Source organism: Ursus americanus, chromosome 23 (genome assembly GCF_024610735.1).
Source record: "Ursus americanus isolate L20-20 chromosome 23, mUrsAme1.1.p, whole genome shotgun sequence".
NCBI classification, from domain to species: Eukaryota; Metazoa; Chordata; class Mammalia; order Carnivora; family Ursidae; genus Ursus; species Ursus americanus.
The window spans coordinates 5,634,992-5,656,576 of NC_142149.1; the positions used below are offsets into that span (position 1 = coordinate 5,634,992).

A 21,585-nucleotide genomic window follows, 5' to 3' on the forward strand; every position below is an offset into this window, starting at 1 on the left:
CTGCAAGAGGAGGTGGGCAGGGCTGGAGGTCCTGTGTGACGCCTTTGGGGAACATCAGGAGAGGTGATCCACTCCCTGTGTCAGAAGGCTGAATCTTTCTGCCGAGACCGGCCAGAGGAAGCACTGAAGTGCAGAGAGAGGTTTGTAATACATTTACCAGGGGAGAGACGACCAAGTGACAAACCTCAACGTTATCTCTTCAAGGGCAAAGCAGAGAGGCCTTACACAGAAGGCTTAGGAAATCAAGGCTGACCTGTATCTTACAGATTACTTTTCTGGGTTTCTTGGGCCATCAGATGGGTTCTCCCATTTCAGATCAACTAAAGTGTTTACTTCATGTCATGGTTTCTACCATTAGGAGGATCTAAAATTGAGAAATACACTGAACTTGAAGGCTGAGCCGGCTGGTTGTCTCTGTCTGGCAGACTGCCAGACTGTCCTTACAGGCTGTGGCTTGTTGCCTGGTGGGGAGATGAGGTGCTGTGCTCACGGACAACTCAGCCAAGGGAGGAGACTTCTGGGAAAGGAAGAGGATCTGCACGGTGCCCCCAGCCCCGACACTGGCCCTGCCCAGCCAGCTGCATTCTGCAGCCCCAGGTCCCCTTAGTCATCCATCCGTTCGGATGGTGCGGCCAGAGGTGCCAGCAGAACCTATGGGATCAAGGGTACAGCAGGTGGACTGGGTGCCCATCGCAGGCAGCCCTGGGTGTCTGCCCTTGTCACGAGGTTCCACACACAGGGGAACCCACAGAGGGCCAAGGAGAAACAATCACAGGTGCTGGAAAGGAGGTGCAAGGCCCAGCCTCGCCCTCAAGTCCCTGCTCCCAAGGGAGTAACCGCACTAAATGCTCCAACTCCTTGGGACTTCAAAACCTCAGGCCAGGTCTGTATGTATTGTTGGGAGAGGAGGACAGGAATCTTACGCACATCAGCGCTGTGTTTTTGCATTTCTATAATCTATTTTCCATTCTCATAGTTCCTTGGTTTCTAAGGGAAGTTCCCCACTGGCTCAGCTGGGTTGCACAGAAAATCACGGTATTTTCTCTGTCTAGGCTTAGGACCCCACTGAGGGCGAGCTGGGGGGTCCCACTCGAACAGCACCAGGTGATGTGGCAGAGGCTGGCTGTGGGCTCAGAGCAAACTCCTGATGCAGGCTGGGAGAGGTAACCAGGACACGCGGGTGCCTGTCCACCTGGCTGTTTCTTTTACAGCAGGCTCTTAAAGTCAGACCAAACCGGACACCTGAGCAGCCCTTCTCCCCCAAGTGGGCCATGGTGGCCAAGATCCCCACTTACTTGTAAGTGGTTCGAACACCTGCCAGGGGGCTCGGGTGGGATCTTGATTTCATCGGGTGACATGTTCCGGACTCTTTCAGAAAAGGAGGCTGTGAGAGAACAGAGAATTCCTGTCAATGTAGGTTGGGGGGGGGGGAGAGAGGATGGGGGCTAAACACAGATAGTTAGGAAAAAAAAAAAGGCACATAAGACCTTTTCAGGGAGAGAGAAAGGCTATGAGACAGTACAATGGCTTTCAGAGTGGCCTCTCTGTCATCTGGGTTGAGATCGAATGACCAGAAGGAGCCAGCATATGCCAACTCGGGGGGAGAGAAGTTCAGGCAGAGGGGACAGGTGTCAAGAATGCATGCTACCACGTCCCAGCAGTGAACTTTTCAGGAAAGGGTCTGTCCAGGGTGTGCTGGTGAATGTCTAACAACCCGCTGGGGTGGGGGGGGCAGTGGGGGGAGGGGGAGCTTTGATCTGCAGCATCTGCCAGTTTCTGGGGTATCAGCTGATGCTCTTGGTGCTGAACCCAGGCCCAGGAAGAGGGGAGCACCACTGGCTGACGATGTGAGCCAGCTCCAGCCCCCCACTGGCTATGTTCCTATGACACCTCCCAGGATTCTGGAAGCTCTTGCCCAAGACAGAGGAGAAAGAGTTCAGGGTTCCTCGAGGCTTTGGGACTCAAAACATTCAAAACTGCCTTCTTGCATAAATGATATTTTAAAAAAATTACCTGTCGGTTATTAGCTTTTAAAAATAAGCCAATCAACCCTCCTTTGGTCCACCTCATTCTGGGGAACAAAGGGCCTGATTCTGATGTGAAGAAGCACAACTCCCAAGGGATAATTCTCTGGGAGATCTGCCACTGCCCACCCAAGTCGCCCGCTCTGTCTGTTCCCTTCCCCATAGCTTCTGGCCCCCCTGGGCCTGTGGAGTGTGCTCTGGACCACTCAGACAATGCACTGTTTGTTGTAAGATTCTGTCTGTGCTCTTTAAAACATTCCCTCATGAAAAGGACCATACAATGAGCAAACAGCAGGCGGAGCAGGGTGGGGCAGGATGAAGGGAAAGAATGAACAAACCAGCACCAATAACACCCAGCAAATACTTACTGGGTACCCACTGTGTGCCAGGCCCGGGGCCAGACTATTTCTTAGCCCGGAGTGGCTGCCTGGACTGGCTGGTGATAGCCTAGCACAGCCTCTGCCTTCTCTCCCAGCGCTGGGTTAATATTTTCTTAGCAGATAAGGGACTCTGATCTCCACTCAGAGTTTCACTATGACTATACGGAACTCAGTTCTGAGCGGGGCTGAGGGTATGGCTCCGTGGGCTTTGCCAGGCTCTGTCGCTGCAAAACACGCCTGCCCACACTGCAAAGCCCAACACCTACACGTGCCAACTCCCGTCGTTGGCAGCGGGTTCTCCCTGGATGTGCCCTGACAACAGAGCACTAGACCTGCCATTTTGGGTGAGGGCAAGAGGACCGAGATGGGGTGACCTATCCTGTTGTGGACCTGGGATGTCAGTGCAGCCCAAGAGCAGTTTCCACCAAGGGACTATGTACTCCTCTCTGCCAGGCCCCTTCCTTCTGTCTCAATGACAGCACCCAGATCTAGCTGGAGTTCAAGTCTCATCCTGACTTCCCCCTCCTTTTCAGCCTTGGGAGGGGCTGGGATTCTCAGCCAGAGCCTCAACACGGCTGCAGAGGCCAGCTGAGAGTGGAACTGCCCAGAGTGAGCTGGTCCTTGTTATTTCCGGAGGGCAAAAGCAAGGAGCGCCCAGGCAGGCTTTGGACACAAGCAAGGCGGGTGAAGTTCTTCCCTGGGGCAGGGAGAGAGAGGGAGAGGGAGGGGGGGTGGAGAGAGGGAGGGAGGGAGGGGGAGAGAGAGAGAGAGAGAGAGAGAGAGAGAGTGTGTGTGTGTGTGTGTGTGTGCAGGCGCCCGCTCGCAGGACGGAGAGACAAAGAATGCCCTTTGGCATTTGCCAGGAAGCCTTTTGGAAAAACAGGGTGTGACACCGTTGCCATAGCAACCCAACCACACTAAGGCTGGAGTGGTATACAGTATGACAGGGAGGGAGAGCCCCTCCTGAGCTCCCCGGTTGGGAACAAAAGAATTCCTATGAAGTAACTGGCAAGTGAAGGGACAGTCAGAAAATTAGGTAACAAATTTTCCACAGGTTCTGGGAACAACCTTTCAGTGTTCTTTTTCCTAAATCCCAGCATAATCTGAAGTAGAAGACATCAAACCCACACGTATGGTCATTGGAGCAGCCACAAAGCCTCAAACCCTTTTCCCAGGAAATCCGTCGAGAAATGTGTCCAGGCACTTGGGGCAGCCCCAGGTACCATGGCTGCTCTTGGGTGTGCTGGGGGCATTCTAGAAGGGCAGCTGTGCTCAGGATCTGAGAAGTCTACCTCGGTGATTCACCCCTTGTGCACACCCAAGCCAGGAAACAGTCGTGGTATCCATAGCTGCCAGGTACGAATCTTAGCAGGAGCAGCTCGTCCGGGCTGACGTAATGGTGGGGAGTAACGAGTGCCTGGGGGGGGGGGGGTACGGTGGCGCTGGGAGCAGGAAGCAGTGGAGTGCTCTCTAGTTCACCAGAGACCCGGAGAACCCAACTGGATTACCACCCCAGGCCACTGTTCCAGGCATGACCAGTGGGGCATGTGGAGGGCATGCGGAGGGCATCGCGCTCAGCTCTGCGAAGCGGCCACGGTGCTGGAGAGACCTGTGAGTCAGCTTCTCTGCCGTCACTGGCTCTAGTACACCTGGCGCTGTCTGCATATATGAAAATCCTTCCCATATCGGGGGAGCAACCCCAGAGCTCGATCTCAAGAGGTATTAACCAAAGGAGCTGAGTGCAGACAGAGCTCAACTATGACCTTGTCAGTGAGAAAGAGCAGGAGGAACCAAGACTATGAGGCTTCAAGACCTACTGTGATGGATGGAGAAAGAAACTACGGGGGTAACCCTACAATGAAAGAATATACGTAGCAGTAAAATGAAACTATGGATATGCCCAGTAACACGGAAGGGTCTCAAAAACCTACGGTAAGTAAAAGAAGCCAGACAAGAACAAGACGATCATTTCATTTCTATCTATGGTTCTCAACGGGGGCAATTACGCTCCCCCAGCCCCCAGGGAGACATCTGGCAACGTCTAGAAACATTTTTCCCTGTCACCTCTGGGAGGGGAGAGCGCTAGGGGCATCCTGAAGGTCGAGGACGCTAAAACACCGTGTTAAACACAGGCGAGGCCCCCACGACAAGGAATTCTCCAGCCCAAAATGTCAAGAGTGCCAAGGCTGAGAAATCCTCATCTTCATGAAGTTCTAAAAAAGGCAAAACTACAGTGAGGAAAGTAGATCGCTGCTTGCCTGAGGCCAAGGGAGGAAACAGTCTGCAAGGAGAGGGGTATAGGGAACATTTTGGAGTGATGGAAAAAAATTTTTTTTTAACATTTTATTTTTAAGTTAGCTCTAGGCCCTATGTGGGGCTTGAACTTGTGACCCCGAGATTAAGAGTTGCATGTTCCACCGACCGAGCCGGCACCCCCCCGAGTGACGGAGTGTTTTCTACTGTGATTGTGATGGGGGTTAACGTGACTGTATGTATCTGCCAAAGCTCGCCAAATGGCACAAAGTGGCAAGGAGGGAACAGGTGGAAGTTGCGGAAGGAAAAAGTCGGGGTGGAGGTGGCTGATATGCCCCCCATCCCACTGCTTGCCAGACACCCCGGCCTCGAGAAAAGCACTCCACTTCCTCTGTCTGCAAAGCCAACAGGTATGTCCCCTGACGGCCATTTTCTAAGGAGTGAACACTAAGGTCTAGAAAATTCTGTTTTTTATAGGATTTGAAAGACTCACTCAAGGATAAAGGCAGAATCCTGCTGAGGGTCTGGGCTGGTCATCGTGGTATGTTCCTACCCAAGCCTTCCTCAGAAAACACATGTAATGGAACAATTTTCAGTTCTTTTAGTTAGGAAAATCAGAACAGGTCCCCACCTCTCACATCCCATGAAAGGATCCTGTCCAAAAACAGGACAGGTCCAAGGGACTGCAAGCCACAAAGCCTCCATCTGGAAGCATGGGAGTATGTTCTATAGGCCACGTTCGTAGAAGACCCCAGGTAAGCAGGACCCCTGCTTTGTGAAGGTTAACGGTGCAGGCGGGGAAGGGCAGTCACAGTCACCACAGAGACGGAGGGTCACCCTCTCCGTGAGGTTGGGACAGGCTTTGGAAGAGCTGTTACAAAGTCCATGGCCAAACTGACAGAGTTGAGGGACTTTCTAAAAAGGCTTAGGAGGCTGGGGTTAGCACAGGACTGGGTGACATGTGCGCCATTTTCCAGAAATACAACGGCCCTGCCCTCCCAAGTCACAAAGGATGTGAGACTCTAGGGCTACGAGGCATGTTCCCTCCTGGGGACAGAGCGAGGTGCCAGCAGAGGCCACATTTGCTCCTTGAGTACACGAATATGCCAGCAGAGCGGGGCGGGGGCGTACAAGGACAGAGGACAGGCCTGGGGCAGAAGGGGAAGGCGCTCCCAGCTGAAGGAGGCCCTAAATCCATCCTGACAACATTGGCAACTGACCAAAGCCCAATGAAATGCACCATGAATGTGATTTTTCAAAGAAGAATTGTTCCCGGGGTGTCTTACTCAGACATCTTAGGAAATGCCAAAGGCCCCGAGAGAGCACATGAAGAGAGGGCTCTCAGCAGAACAGCGGCCTTGGCTGAAGCAGAGAGAAGCCCCATGCAGTGGCAGGCCCGGGCATGGCGGGAAGCCAGTTCACTCTGGGCAAGGCTCAGACATCTGCCCCCGAGACTCCCCCTGGGGTACTTACCAACTAATTCCTGAGGATCTCGCTTTTCTACTTCTGGGTTATCCTGCAAAAGAGAAACGAATACAGGGAGGTAAGCCCGGGACTCCTGACCCGCAGTTCCTCTCTTCACTGAAACCACTCAGGATTTTAAGGGGAGAAAAGGTACAAGCAACACAAGGAATCCAAGAGCGAGCCGGTGCTTTGGGGGCCTTCTGGGACCCCTGAACCTCCTACGCTCCCTCCCCCATCATCAGAGCAGCCAAGATGCTCCAGAAGCCTGCTTCAGTCTCTCCTCCACGGCCTCCAGCAGGGACCGATACCCACCAATGCCAGCCGTCCATGTCCTGGGCACCTGGACACCGTCTCCCCGGGGGCCTGGTCAGCCCTCCCCGAACATGCCACCCCTACCTGGAACTGAGGAAGCAAGAGACGGCAACTTTATAAATGAGAATCCCAAGACTAAAGCACAAGAGACTATCTGCTCCCAAGAGATTGTTCTCACTTTCAGTTCAAGCAGAAAGGGGAGACTTGATCATCAGGTGGTAGCTCACGGAACCCTGGAGCAGGCAGGAACCCTGGGCCTTTAATAAGTGACTGCCCAGGTCTCAGAAAGGCCCTGGCACGGGGGCAGCTTCTCTCCTGGGCTCACCTTTTTGGCTCTTTACATTGGCTTTATTTCTCTCCAAAGAAAAGGCAAACTTCCGCCCCGCAACACCCACTTCTGCAGGCCCTTCAGGACTGGCCCAGTGCACAAACTTAAGGGCAAAGGTTTCTTATCGAGACTGTTTTTCTGGAGTTGCTCTGTATTTCACTGCCAGAGTAAGTGCTTCATCTAAACCAAATCCACCTGGAGAAGGCTACAGTCCCAGCCCCCAGCCCCCAACGCAAGCCTGGGCACAGCAGGCGAGGAAGGCCTTCCCTTGCTTCCATTGTCCCAAATGTCCACCGGCAACAACATACCTATCTTCCCTATCTCGGGGCGAAACCCGGCCCCTCACACACAGTCACACCAGGGCTCTCAAGTGCCACCACATACTAAGGATCAAAGTGGCAGAAGCTGGGCTCACAGGAAGTTGTTGGATCTCATTTCTTTTCCCTCTGGTTGGTCGGGGGGTGGTGGTGGTGGAGACAAAGGCAGTAACAGCTCTGGAACAAAATGGGCACATGGGCACATGGCCGCAGCTGCAGAGCTCTGCGTACTCCACTCACGTGCAGAAATGTTACACCAAGTAACACTGCAGAAAGGAAGGGACCAGGAGGCCAACGAAAGCCCCTCCATGCTATGGCTTCATGCCAAGAGCAGAGGACAAGTTCTTAACCCCCTTCCCCAAAAGTCCCTCCTGATTCTGGGACAGGCCCAAACCCCTCCCTCTTCTGAACACTCAGCTATTCATTCGACCTGGATGGGCATAACGTCCAGGCCAGGCTGCTTAGCAACCTGTCTCCCCCAGCCACCCGCCCCCTGCCAGTCAGGTGGGCAAAGAGGAGGCAGGCCTGTGCTAGGGAACAGAGGGGTTGGGGGGCGTTCCTGGAGGCCTGCCATGCCAAATTCAGGTTGGTCATCAATCAGCTGCTCTACAGAGAGTGCCCGTCTCCAGGGGCCCCACAACAATCCCTTTGTAGCGGTGACTCCGGAGGAACCAGTGTTAAAGAGTGTGGCAGCAACAAAACCTGGGCCTGTAAAAGGTCCTTAAATTTTCCCTCTAGGGGACAGCTTTCTGGGTGCTAATTGTGGGAAAACATCAGTTGGGTACATCCTACCTCCCCTCCCCAACCAGTTGGTGGTATTCCAAGGACTGATGTTAACCACTCAAAGGCCCCTGGGGGCTCCTTCCTAAAGCACTGCAGGGCACTAGCCTCAGCTGACCCCTGACCCGAGGAAGGAGGCAAGACAGCCACGTGGGAATTCCACCGGGTCCACTGCTCCAGAGGCACAGGAAGTTAGTCACCAAACACAGTGTCTCTTCTACAGAGAAAATATGTGTTCACCTGAAGGCTCCTGGGGCAGGGTGAAGGGCTGTGAGCCACCCTGGGCCTCCAGCAGCCTGTGCCCCCAAGCAATGGGAGGGGCCAGGGATTCCTGCACTTCACAAGGTCCTTGCCTGGCTTAGCTGGGGATGTTTTGTCACATCTCAGGGAGAAAGGCAATGTTGGGGCAAAATCACCAACAGGAAGGTGTTCCCCCCACTTTCAGCCTTTCCTTTTTTGGCTTGGTTACACTCATTCTTTCAAATTAATCTTTCTGCACAAACACAAAAAGTGATAAAGTTGATAGTTGGTTTCAATTGGCCAACTGGTCTTCTTTGCTTTCTTATTCTTACAGCAATGCGTGCGCGCGCACATGCACGCACACAGGTGGGGCGTGTCCAGGGGGCACCTGGAGCCCCCTGGAGCTATGCACTCCTACTCAACCCCAAGCCCAACATCCCCAGGAACACCCCGTCCCCCGCAGTGGAATTCAGCTCCGTGATCCCTCCAAGCAAAGTGCCAACCTATGAACCATGGACCCAACTCTAAGCGCAAGAAGATTCTTTTGCCTTAAGAGAATTCTATGAACTGAAAATATAAATGAGCCACCACGGCCTGGGAGCCATACAGTTTTGCACAAAGTTCTCCTGTAAAGACTCTGGAATCTGTGGCTCTTCAGATCCCTCCTCTGGGTCACAGCCACCCAGGGGACTCCTAGGCCCCGACAATGAAACAATGGGAATCTGTGCCTCCTGGTGGCCACACCTTGTTAGGTTTTAGAATGTAATTCTTCTGTCCTCCTGTGAGCCTGCTGCGCTCCTGGCCAAGATGCCCCCAAAGAAGGCGGCCAAAAACGCAGGTTCTTTTGGATCCAAAAGCAGTTTAACCCCACATCCTCCCCCCGAGTATGAGAAGGACGCTCAGTTCTGCTTCCCACTGAAGGACCTGGAGCCAAACACCAGTGTCCTTGGAAGGTGGATGAGCCCAGGACTTCAGACAATGCTGAAGAACCATCAGCAAGGAAGGCGAGAGTTGGGGGGGGGGGCGGTCTGCTGAGATCACGGAGGAAGGCTGTCAAATACCACAAAGGTGGTTTTTGGGGCCATTTGCCCTCAACTGTCCAGCGAGGTAAATTTCATCCAATAAAAGCAGCCTCGGGGGAAGACAGTCCTGGGGGGTGGGGGTGGTCCACACTCAAGACGAAGACCTAGAGAGACACCCCCCTACCAGTCATGCCTCAGATACCAAAAAATTCAGTACAAAATGAACCAAGCACCCATGCTAGTTATTTCGGAAGGCAGCCATCAGAAACATGTGATGGAATATTCAATATGACAGAGCTACGGAGAGACAATGGAAGATTCACATTACTAAACTGCCAGTCGTTCAAGACAACGGTTATACAAAACCCACCATCGGTTCTCTCTGTGCCCCCAAGGAGGCCGAAAGGCAGCAGTTAGGAGGATACAAGTAAAAAGCAACAAGAAACCACTGTTCCTTTTCTTCCCCCAAAGCGGTGTTTTGGAATGTGCAGGGGGTCCCTGTCTTGACTTGTATGAATCCATCCCCCAGTTGGTCAAAGTCATGAACTCAGCCAGGAGATCTATGTACCAGACGGGTGTCTGAGTCAGCCGGGAGGCACGGAACCCACAGCCCAGAGCCCGGGACAGACCTGGACGCAGGCGCGCATGGCCCTCAGATGCAGCTGGCCCAGGGCTTCCCCTCCAGTTCACCAGGAAAGTGAAAACAAAGCATCTCACCTAGCAGCCCTGAGGAGAGACCAGGTAAACAAACCACTCCAGCTGTCTAGTTCAAGTCTACTTAAGACGCCACGAAAAACAAAACAAATGCAGAGCTTCTGAAGGAGCCAAGTGAGAACACAGGGAAGGCAGGAGAGGGAGTGATGAGCTGGTCAAAGACACCAACTCTGAGGCCAGGCCTCCCCTCCCTGACTGTCGGCACTCCTCCAACCTCCCCAGGATCCCCCTGAGCCTAAAGCGTCAGCGACCAGCATACCAGGGCACGAAGGGGCAATGGCAGGCCAGGGGATGGCCCTGAAGAACAGTGATCGGAACCCGCCCAATTTTGGTTCCTTAATCACTTGTGTCCGAAACCCGTAAGAATGCAGCTGCCACAACAGGGGTCTCGTTCTCAGAACCCGGAATGTGGTTCCCCCTGCAGAGAATACAAAAAAGTCCAGCCACTCAGGAACTATGACTGGAGCAGAGGAAGGAAGTAGAAGCAATATGGCTCCACGACGTGGGATAAGCTGCCGTTTGAGCTGGGAGGATTTGGTCAGCAGAGAAGTACCAGATCCTGGTCGTGAGAATGGAGGTTTATTTACAGCCAACAATACTTCATCAATCCTTCCCGGAGCCGGCCCCACAAAGCACGCTCAAAGGTCCAGCGTCCAACGAGAGACAAAGCAGGGCAGCCGCCAGCAGCTGGATTCTGCCAAATCGAAACGCCGCTTCTTTGCCCCAGCTCTGGGAGCATGGGGCACAGGGAAAGTACTCCAAACAGAGGGCAGAGGGCAGCCTCTCCCCGCTGCTGGGGGAAGAATGCTCCAGACTGTACGTTTTCTGGGAGATGACTGACGTAACCCTGCTCCTTCGAAGTAGGTGGCAGCTGGGGGGCAGATTGGTAAAACGATGCCTTCTGAATCTTCGATTCTCTCAGACCCAGGACTGGCCAAGCAGTGATTAAGTCCTGGCGACATCTCACTTAGAGATGATTCCTCACTGTGGCCCAAGGCCCCGGGGGACTCCGCGCCAGCCATGAGAGCCCCCTCCTCCCAGCACAGAGCCGCCTCAGGGCCCGGGGAGAACCTGCTCCCTGGAACAGCTCCCCCCTCCTTGCTGAAAGTAAGCCTCTTCCAGACCTCGGTCCTCAGCTCAAGCAAGTCTTCTTCCACCCCACCCCCACCCAGCCTCGAGGACGTTTGCTTTATTCTGGGCCCTCACTAACTCTCTTAGTTACCACTGTGTTCCTGCTAGCACCTGCAGGTTCGTGCCCAGCCCACAACAGGTGCTCAAACCTTGCTCAAAACTGATGTCTCTCTCACACACACACACACACACACACACACACACACACACACAGACGCTCTCCTTTCTAGAGGGCCCGCAGTCCACTCCTCAGCCCGTGTGGGTTCCCCAGCTGCCTTCAGCTGCAGCACTAACTGCCCCCCCACCCCCGCCGGACTCCAGACCCGTTTAAACCCACAGTTAGCTGCAATGCGCGACTCACTGTCCGACAGGGAGGGAGCAGAGAGGAACTAAGAAAGGAGCCAGACTTGGCGACAAAAGGCTGATGAGAGACAGGCAGAAGGAGGAAGGCGGCGGGGGCAATACTGAATTAAAAAGCCTTCTATCTAGCTTGTTGCTCCTAATCCTAAAACAAAAAGAATTACTGCATAGTTCATCCATTTACTTCTTCCACAAATCATTTATTGAGCGTTTGCTGTGTACCGGGCAGAGGGCCAAATGCTGAGGACAGATGATGAACGCAACTTAATCTTGGGGAATAATTGTAGGTGTAATGCTAAGCACTTTAGTGAAAGGCCACTTAATTCTCACAACGGCACCATGAAGTGTGGGCGGACAACACTGCGGCTTCAGAAGCGACTAGCGTGCCTGCGAAGCCCCCTCGAAGGCATCAAGATGGGACGGATGTGTGAGTCACTTCGGGTTGTCAAGAAAGCAGCCATTCTGCAACGTCTGTCGAACAACCTCCAAGCTCCAGAAAAAAATTACTGTGGTTTAACGAACAAGGACGGGGCACACTGAGCACTACCAGCAACCCCAAGGCTCAGCAGAAGTCGGTGAACCCCGTGCTGCACGGGCACAGCCCTCCACGGCACACATGCCCAGCGTCTACGCCCTGTTCTAGCCACACGCCAGGCGAGCCTTGGAGAAAGCCCGTCACCAGCACATTTCCTTCAGTTGTATCCTGTCGGCCAGGATTGGGTCACTGCCACCGCACACGGCCTGCCTGGGGATGGAAACACTCAACTTATCAGAAAAATGCACGGAAGTTGGTGGGGTCACTTTGGATCCCACGGACTCACCTTCAATCCCAGCTTACTGACGGGAAGGCTCAGCTCCCCAAAGCAGAGGTTTCTACAGGAGGGCTGAACAGGCATCCGCTAAGACAAGTTAAGCCAGCTCTAGAACTGGCCTTGTGAACTGAAGAAAAGAGGAAAACGGTTTCTTCTCCCTATCTGAAAAATGTAGCTCAACAAAGCCGACATTGCTCAGTGGGGTGCTGATGCTCTGTCACGTGGATCACGTGGAACCATCCGGACTTCAACGTACATGCAAGGCTCTGGCCAGGAGCCATTTCCAAAGGGGAGGCTTTGTTAATCTGACTATTCCAAGTGTAATCTCACATTTGATTCAAGACATTTGAAGACTGAGTTTCTAGAAAGTTGTAGAAGATGTTCAGAGAGGACCATTCTATTCCTCCCTCTTATATCTCGGGTGTCTGTGTTTGGGTAAAGAGGTCAGCTCACATCAAGAATTTGAATTAAGCCTTCAGTGGTGGGTCAGGTTGCACTTTTTTCTTAAAGGTTTTCCATAAAAACAGTGTCTCTATGCTTCAAGTTGTTATTTGGGGGACAGGGTGGAAGGGCTTGGAGCCAGACACGGACAAAGGAAACAGCTTTGTGAGGCTGAGGACAGAAAAGTGAAGTCTTTCTGACACATAACTCGACATGGTCACCAATTTACAATAGCATTATCCCTCCTGAGAGGTCAGCCACCAAACTGAGGCGTTAAGATTACCACGTAGGACAAAAGTAACAGATACCAGAAAGCCATGAGATTGGAAAGGCAAACTGGTCACCATCTACAAAGTGGCACGAAGAAGAATTAACAATCTACAGGCCAAAAGCAAAGCCAGTACCTACCTTTAAAGCACTGTTTTAGGAAAAATTTACCTAACTCCAAAGTTAGGAATGCAAATGAGCAAAATCCTATTGAATCCAGAAACTGCAAAGCAGCATTTCAAGGGACAAGGATTAGAACACAGAACGAGGGTGGGAAGTGCTGGATCACTCCCGAAGGACAGGCAGCTTGTTTTCTGAATCATAGGATTTCAAAAAGATAAATCCTGACTAGGGAAGGAGGCACCCAACCACACCTTGGTTAGTAATCTGTGGCATCTGGGCCCGAAGGGAAGAAGTATGTTGGGGCTTGCAGGGCTGAAGGCGAGCCGACTGGGCATGCAGGGGCTCCTTCTGGCTGCAGAACCGCAAAGGAACGGGGTGGGGCTTCTGGGAGCCTGAGCTTCAGTTGACTTGGAGCAAGTACAGTCTGGGGCAGTTCAGCAGAGCCAAGAGGGGAGGTCACAGGGAGAATAAGGGTCGTTCTCTGAACGAGATCACAACTTCCAGCAATTACATTTCTACCAGAAGTGTTCAGCTTAAGATATAGCCAGACCTTCTTTGGAAGGTGGCTCGACAAAGGACCTAGCTTGGAATTGTTTCAATCCGGACAACAAAGACGCTACTTCCCTTTCTGAAAGAGGTACAGCCTGCAGCCGCCCCCTCTCCCAATCTGGGTCCCGGTGCTGCTCGGATCAGGTCACCACTGAGAACTGCAGACCCCAGGGGCGCCTGGGTGGCGCAGTCATTAAGCGTCTGCCTTCGGCTCAGGGTGTGATCCCAGCGTTCGAGTCCCACATCAGGCTCCTCCGCTGGGAGCCTGCTTCTTCCTCTCCCACTCCCCCTGCTTGTGTTCCCTCTCTCGCTGGCTGTCTCTCTCTCTGTCAAATAAATAAATAAAATCTTTAAAAAAAAAAAAAAAAAAAAGAGCTGCAGACCCCAGCCTGGGGTGGCTGGGTTCTCCCCAGCATGGAAATTCCCTGACACCCACTTCTGCAAGGGCAGCCCTAGCCTTGTTAAAGATGAATGGCCATCTGGCCATCGTGGTGAGAGCAAAAAAACGTGAACTGTTAAGTAGGCTTGGGCATTCTCAATAGTTCAAAGGCCACATTACAACTTCCAGCAAGAAGTTTGGAGTGGATGACTCCCAGTCAATCCAGTAATGGTCAAGGGCCATTTCCGTCTCTGGTCCTAGGTGAGTCATGCTGTGATTTTTTTTTTTTCTAATCAGCATTCAAAGGATCATGAGGTACAGGAGGCACAACACGGGGGAAGGTAGGAAGACAATACCAAGATGGAAGGACCACGTACATATTCTCCCTCCTAGGCCTTGAACAACAGAACTCACTGAGAGCTAACATACATCATCCAAATCTCCCAATAACCCCACGAGGCGGACATCATTATTCCCATCTTACCGATGACTAAACCGAGACAAAGTCCAATGAAGTGGCTTCTCATCCAGGAAGTGGCAATGCTGGGACCCAAGCCCGAGTCTGTCCGACCCAAAGCCTAGTAATATCACTTCCCAACTTCTGATCTCCTCCCTCTAGACTATGAGGCGGCAGATAATAACGGTTTCTGTGAAGCCTTTGGTTCAACCGCTGGGGAAGCCAACATCAAAGACCAAGGAGGAAAAATACCTCTCCAGGAATGACTCCGTAGTAGGACACAGAGCAAAGGAGGTGTTAAGCTCTCAACTTAAGGGGAAGACAGCCAGAAGAATTACCTTTCAACTATAACGATTAGGGCAAACAGCTCAAGGGTCCCCAGTGCTCCAGTGAGTAACATCCGAGTTGACCTGAATGGAACGGCTGGTACTGAAGACTTAACCATATACCCAGTGGGTGCTGCCATCCTGTCCTTAGCCTAGAGACTTCCTGGGCACTTATGGAAGGAATGCTACCAAATCCTGACTGCTACTCAGCCCTCCTCCCTTACTGGGTGAACAATCACGGGAACTACGAGAACTCAAGTTTTAAAGAATGACTTATTTCTTGTGACCCAGTAAAGAGCGCAGCTGTGTTTTATCCACCAGAGAGTCTCATCGGAAAAAAACTGCCTACGTGTTTTATTCAATAACAGCTATAAACACAAATTAATTTTTTACTACTACAGCATACTAACTCTGGTTTGCATTCTAGCTAGCTCGTACGAGAAGAGCTGCGGGACTGATGGGAAAAGCGTGCTAAAGACTGGTCTCACCCCTGGAATAAAAGCTGGGTCTCAACCTTCTGTTTATCGTTTCCCTTTGAAGGTTTTTAGAAAATGACAAAAGATTTTTTTCTTCTGAGAGCAGTTTCAATGAGACGTAACTCACGTCCCATACAATTCTTAAGGGTTTAGCTTTCAATTGTTCACTTCCGTCCCACTATTGTCATTACTCAGACTGTAACAGCGCTGAAAACGTTTGTTATTCAGATGGAAACAAAACCGGATGCAAAACGTACGCTACTACACCGGCAAACGTAAAAGGACAGAAAGATGAAAATGGACGCACTATTAGGATTGTAGAATTAGGTGATTTTTTTCTTTTACAAAATATTCAATTCCTGTTATTCTAATAATTTGACGATAAAATAAAACCAGAACAAAACCCGAACAGAATAAACACCAGAAGAACAGTACCACATAACCCTTTCAGGTGTCAAAGACCTCTAAGAAAAAGTCCGAGTTTATGCTCTAACAGATGACCTTTGCTGCACCATCCTGAAAAGTAATTCTCGATAGAACATTCCACAAGCATGGGTTCTCCTGAAGCTCACCAGGCAAAGGCACACAATGACCCACCTGCGAAGGCTGGAAAGGGACTCGTGGTTCCTATACCACACCATACAACCTGCTCCCCCCGCTTTTTTAAAGATTTATTTATTTGAGAGACAGAGGGGAGAGAGAAAATGAGCGTGGGAAGGGAGGAGCAGAAGGAGGGAGAATCTCAAGCAGACTCGGTGCTGAGCATGGAGCCCGATGCAGGGCTTGATCTCACGACCCTGAGATCATGACCTGAGCCGAAACCGAAAGTCACATACTTAACTGACTGCGCCACCCAGGCGCCCCACAACCTGTCCCTCGCAAGTATCTTTCACGATGAACAGAACCCTATGCCGCTTGCTTAGGAAAAGCCTTAGCATCTCCCGCTCTGACTTCAGAGTCCTGGAGGCAGAGCACACGCAAAGCCCAAAGGGGAAAGCATTTGCTCTGCAGCAATCCTGCAGGAGCCTCTTTCCTTAGATGGTCGATAAACAGAATCCTGAAAGTTCTTCCTAAAATCAGTAGCCAGTAACAAATTCCTTGGAAACAAGCTTCGTGGGCAGTTCCCAGGCTCCAGATGTTTGATTCTGAAACTTGAAAAGATCAATAGTAATGCTGGGTTGGGAGACGCCTGGGTGGCTCAGTCGGTTAACCGTCTGCCTTTGGCTCAGGTCAGGATCCCAGGGTCCTGGGATCGAGTTCTGCATCGGGCTCCCTGCTTGGCGGGGAGTCTGCTTCTCCCTCTGCCTGCCGCTCCCCCTGCTTGTGCTCTCTAACAAATAAATAAAAATAAAATCTTAAAGAAGAAAAAATGCTGGGTCGGGGGAAAGGCTGGAGAGGAGAGGAAGCTGGGGATTACTGAGTCAGCTCTATCCAATGCAAATCCTTCCTCTAGACTTCAAGCCAATTAATAACACATGGCGACCGAGACACTTGACCTTCTTAAGGGAATTCAAGTGTGTGAGGTACCGTTACTGAAGGTGAGACCTGCTCACTCAGCTGAGCAGGCCTCTGGGGAGGGTGAGGACCTTACCAAGTCCCACTGCTCTGGAACTCAGAGACAATCTACCAACACAGTTCCCAAACTGCCATCAGGGCACCCCAGGGTGCTGCAGCAAACGCACAAAGGTACCCATGACATTTAAAAATTTCAAGGGAGGGGCGCCTGGGTGGCTCAGTTGGTTGAGTGTCCAGCTCTTGATTTTGGCTCAGGTCATGATCTAAGGGTCATTAGATCGAGCCCCATATTGGGCGGCTCCACGCCAGGTGTGGAGCCTGCTTGGGATTCTCTCTCTCCCTCTGCACCCCCACCCCGCCCCACTCACGCTCGCTCTCTCAAAAGAATAAATAAAAATTTCAAGGGAAACACAGCATTAGTCAACATTTATCAGATACCACACAAATTCATGTATTATCTTTTCAAGCGGCTACCGAATTGTGAGGATAGGAATATTGTTTGGAGCTGTTAGGTATTTCTTTTGGCCTGTGAGTTCTATGAAAAATTCCTGAGACACCAAGAGTGCCATGAACTGAGAAAATGTGGCAACTTCTGACCTACAGGATGAGGGCATCTGACCAGACCCAGTTCTGTTAAAAAGGCCGCCAAGAGCTGGTTTTAGACTGCTGGACACACGCCCGCACGCATCCCATCACCTGGCGAAGCAGGCATCACAGATGAGCTGAGGGCACAGCTGACGCTATGTGCCTGTGGTTCCACAGCTGGCGGGAAGCCAAGCCAGGGCTCAACCTAGGTCTTCTGACTCCAAGTCCACTAACCTGGCTCGAAGGTGTGAACTCACATTTCTGCACTATTTTTGGGGTCAAAGAACCTTTTTTTTTTTTTTTAAAGATTTTATTTATTTATTTGACAGACAAAGAGAGAATGTACGCACAAGCAGGCAGAGCAGCAGGCAGAGGGAGAGGGAGAAACAGACAGCCTGATGTGGGGCTCGATCCCAGGACCCAGAGATCACGACCTGAGCCGAAGGCAGATGCTCAACCAGCTGAGCCACCCAGGTGCCCCCTAGGGTCGAAAAATCTGAGAAATGTTTTACTTTGGGGCGACCGGGTGGCTCAGTAGGTTAAGTATCTGTCTGCCTTCAGTTCAGGTCCTAATCCCGGGGTCCTGGGATTGAGCCCCATATTGGGCTCCCTGCTCAGCAGGGAGTCTGCTTCTCCCTCTTCTTCTGCCTTCCCGCTCCACTTGTGTTCTCTCTCTCTCAAATAAATAAAATAAAAATTTTTAAAAATGTTTTGGGGTGCCTGGGTGGCACAGCGGTTAAGCATCTGCCTTCGGCTCAGGGCGTGATCCCGGCGTTATGGGATCGAGCCCCACGTCAGGCTCCTCCGCTAGGAGCCTGCTTCTTCCTCTCCCACTCCCCCTGCTTGTGTTCCCTCTCTCGCTGGCTGTCTCCATCTCTGTCCAATAAATAAATAAAATCTTAGGGGCACCTGGGTGGCACAGCGGTTAAGCGTCTGCCTTCGGCTCAGGGTGTGATCCCGGCGTTATGGGATCGAGCCCCACATCAGGCTCCTCCGCTAGGAGCCTGCTTCTTCTTCTCCCACTCCCCCTGCTTGTGTTCCCTCTCTCGCTGGCTGTCTCTATCCTGTCAAATAAATAAATAAATAAATCTTTAAAATAAATAAATAAATAAATAAAATCTTAAAAAAAATTTTTTTTAAATGTTTTATTTATTTTTAAAGATTTTCTTTATTTATTGGACAGAGAGAGACACAGGGAAAGAGGGAACACCAGCAGGGGGAGTGGGAGAGGGAGCAGCAGACTTCCTGCTGAGTGGGTAGCCCGATGTGGGGCTCGATCCCAGTACCCTGGGATCATGACCTGAGCTGAAGGCAGACACTTAACGACTGAGCCACCCAGGCGCCTCCCCCCCCAAATGTTTTATTTTAATCAGGGTTATACACACCTTTAAAAAAATGCCGGAACCACATTTTCCCCCACCCGATGCTACCTCCTTGACCCAGAGACACTATTTTGTTTTGACAGATGTTTGCTCTTCGGGCCAAGAGGATTCTTTCCCTGGGTCAAAGCCGGGACTGCAATACCACAGGGAGGCCTGCAATCCCACCCCGCATAGCGAAGCTGGCCCTCCCAGCTAGCTGGCAACAGGCCGCTCCGGCTTTCCCGTGCCAGGTCATCAATGCCCGTGTTTGTTTTCAAAGGAAGGGTGTGTCAGAGACAGTAAGCCAGTGGAAATACCTTCATCCACAGGAACTGTGGGAGTGGGGAAAAAAATAAACAAGGGAAAACGTTCCAGTGCAGCCGGGGTAGACCACGGACAAAGGAGAGTGGGAAAGGGAAGCTCATATGCCCAGGGCAAACAGATGGAGGAAACACTTAAGCCATCTGGCACCCCTGTCCCTGCAGTAAAGAGCTGAACAGAGGCCTGCCACTTCCGGTCTGACTTTTCTTGGACAGCAGTGCCACCTTCTGTTGAGTGATCAGATCGGAGTCAGGCTGCTTACTGAGGAGGTAAGAGCAGAAAACTGGAAGTTGGAGAAACAGACAGGATGCAGCAGAAGTGCAGAAGCATACTGCTTCCCGGGTACTGCTCGGCCACCTCCTTTGCTCCTGTTAGGGGCAAACTCAGCAACCCAGAGCTTGATCCCACCTCCCCAGGCTGAGGGATCAGAACCAAACGCCCCCTCCCGAGGTGGGTCTGGAGTTCTCATTTCTTACTCACCCCCCCAAATATGGGACTTTGCGCTCAGAGGTAACCCCAAACATCAGAGTGATAAAAATTAGCGCCATTCCCAGTCTTTGTACTCTATACTTGTACTTTCTAAAGCCAGCAGATAATAAATGAAGTGAAAGAACACTCAACTTTGCTTATCCATAATGTCCAAGCCCCTCCCAGGAGACCACTTGGGGGGGTTAGTCCAACCCCAACCCCAACATTTTTTTAGGACATTCCTGACAAAGGTTTTCTTAAAACTGGTCTGAAAAAGGTCCAGAACCAGGGAGCTCACTACCTTGTGAAGCAAACGTGTCTCCTGTAGCTCTGTGCGTTGCTTCAAGGTCTGTACGTGGCTTTCACCTCCCCCCTCTCCACGGGACCTTCAAACAGCAGACAGAACTGTAGGCTCTTCTCCAGTCGCCTCTCAGCTCCTTAACCTCTCATGGGATGTGGTTTCCAGTCCCCTCTAGTCACCTCACCTTTATGACTGCTCTCCTCTGAATGCACTCCAGTTTCAAAATGGGGAATTCGATATTCCCAAACAGGCCCAACGACAGGGTGACCAGCCTGGGGAGCAAGCAGAGGAGGTACTGGTGGTTGCAACTAACGCCACTGAACATACACATGCCAGACGCTATTAAGCTAATTATCTGTTCACATTTACTCAGTTCATCCACATAAAATAAACGAGGCAGATTTTATTATGATGCCTGTTTTCCAGGTGACAAACCCTGAGGTTAAGGGACTTCCCCAAGGACGGCTGGAATTCAAACTCAGATCTCCGACTCCAGAGCCTTAACTGCCGCCCCCCCCCTCCTCTGGATGCTCCTCCCCCCTCACTGCAGCTCAAGGCCCCGTATGGCTGACAGCTTACTGGACACTTACAGAGCAATGCAAACAGTTACCAAACAACTATTTAGTATTACTGACCCAAGAATCTTGTTTCTGAAGAACAGTGGTTCTCCAAGTTAATCTGTGGCCCCCTGGGGGTCTGCATGGTCAAAACTAGTTCCCTAATACTAAGACATCACTTGCCCTTTTCACTGTGCTGACGCTAGCAAGAACGATGGCGGAGAAAGCTGGCTCTTTACAACAAATTCAGGCGGCTACACTGAGTTTTAGCAATAGGCATACTCTCAATTACAAAAAAAGCCAATTTCACTTGAGAATATCCTTGGTGAAGCAGTCTAAGTGATTAATCTTATTCAGTCTTGACCCTTGAGTAAAATTTAATTAAAAAATATGTATTTTTTGCACTTTGTCTGATGCCATGAGAGGTCACATCAACACCTCTACACACTGAGGTCCGATGGGTACCGCAAGGAAAAGCACCTAGGTGAGGGAGTTACTAGCTGATCTAGTTGCTTTCTCCATGGAACACCATTTTTACTTGAAAGAATGACTTACAAACTACTGTTAGTCAGATACGGGTAACTGGCAGACATTGTCTCAAAAAATGAAACCTGTCACATCAAGGAAAACTCTAACAGAATTCATTGGTAATGGTAAAATTCAAGATCTTGAGTAAAAATTAGCATCTTGGAAAATGTGTATTCCCCACAGTGAACAGACAGCTTTCCAATACTTAATGACTTATCTGATGAGATTAGTAATGTCACTAACAAATATAATTTTTGGGGGTATCAGAGAACAAAATGCATCATTGCAGATCTGCGTAACTCAGTGAATCAAGACTTCCCAAATCACCAGAGCCCGAGGATGGCTTACCATGGATGGGTCAAACAGCCATTCAGAGTACAAGGCAGACCCGTGGCCTCACATAAAGCAGAATACAAAAAGTTCACTCAGAACGTTTCATATTCCGTGGTGCAAGTTAACTTTTGGGAAACCATCGCTTGTTGAGTTTTGATCCAGTACAAAGAGGAAGATCTACAATCACCTAGAGAGCTATTAAAATATTTCTCCTCTTTCCAATGACCTATGTGTGAAGCCAGATTTTCTTCAACTACTTCAACCAAAATGACACAATGCAACAGACTGAATGCAGGAGCAGTGATGAGAACCCAGCCGTGCATCAAGACAGATGTCAGACGTTAAGGAGACCTGTAAAATGGGAAAACCATGTGTCTCTGCATCAACTTTTTTCGGCTTCAGAAAGAGTTCTTTTTCTTTCTTTTTTTTTTTTTTAAAGATTTTATTTATTCATTTGACAT

At 50.9% G+C, this 21,585-nt stretch overlaps 1 protein-coding gene across 2 annotated transcripts in view; it reads right to left on the bottom strand.

The window, feature by feature from the left end:
• SAP30BP (SAP30 binding protein) overlaps positions 1-21,585 on the bottom strand; it is a 38,543-nt gene that overhangs the window by 8,737 nt on the left and 8,221 nt on the right. For both annotated transcript variants that reach the window (XM_087854113.1, XM_045814041.2), the window contains 2 exons: positions 6,131-6,173; positions 1,296-1,384 (listed from right to left, as the gene is read on the bottom strand). In XM_087854113.1, the coding sequence (XP_087710239.1) occupies positions 1,296-1,384; positions 6,131-6,173 (132 nt within the window). The remainder of the gene's footprint in view (positions 1-1,295; positions 1,385-6,130; positions 6,174-21,585) is intronic.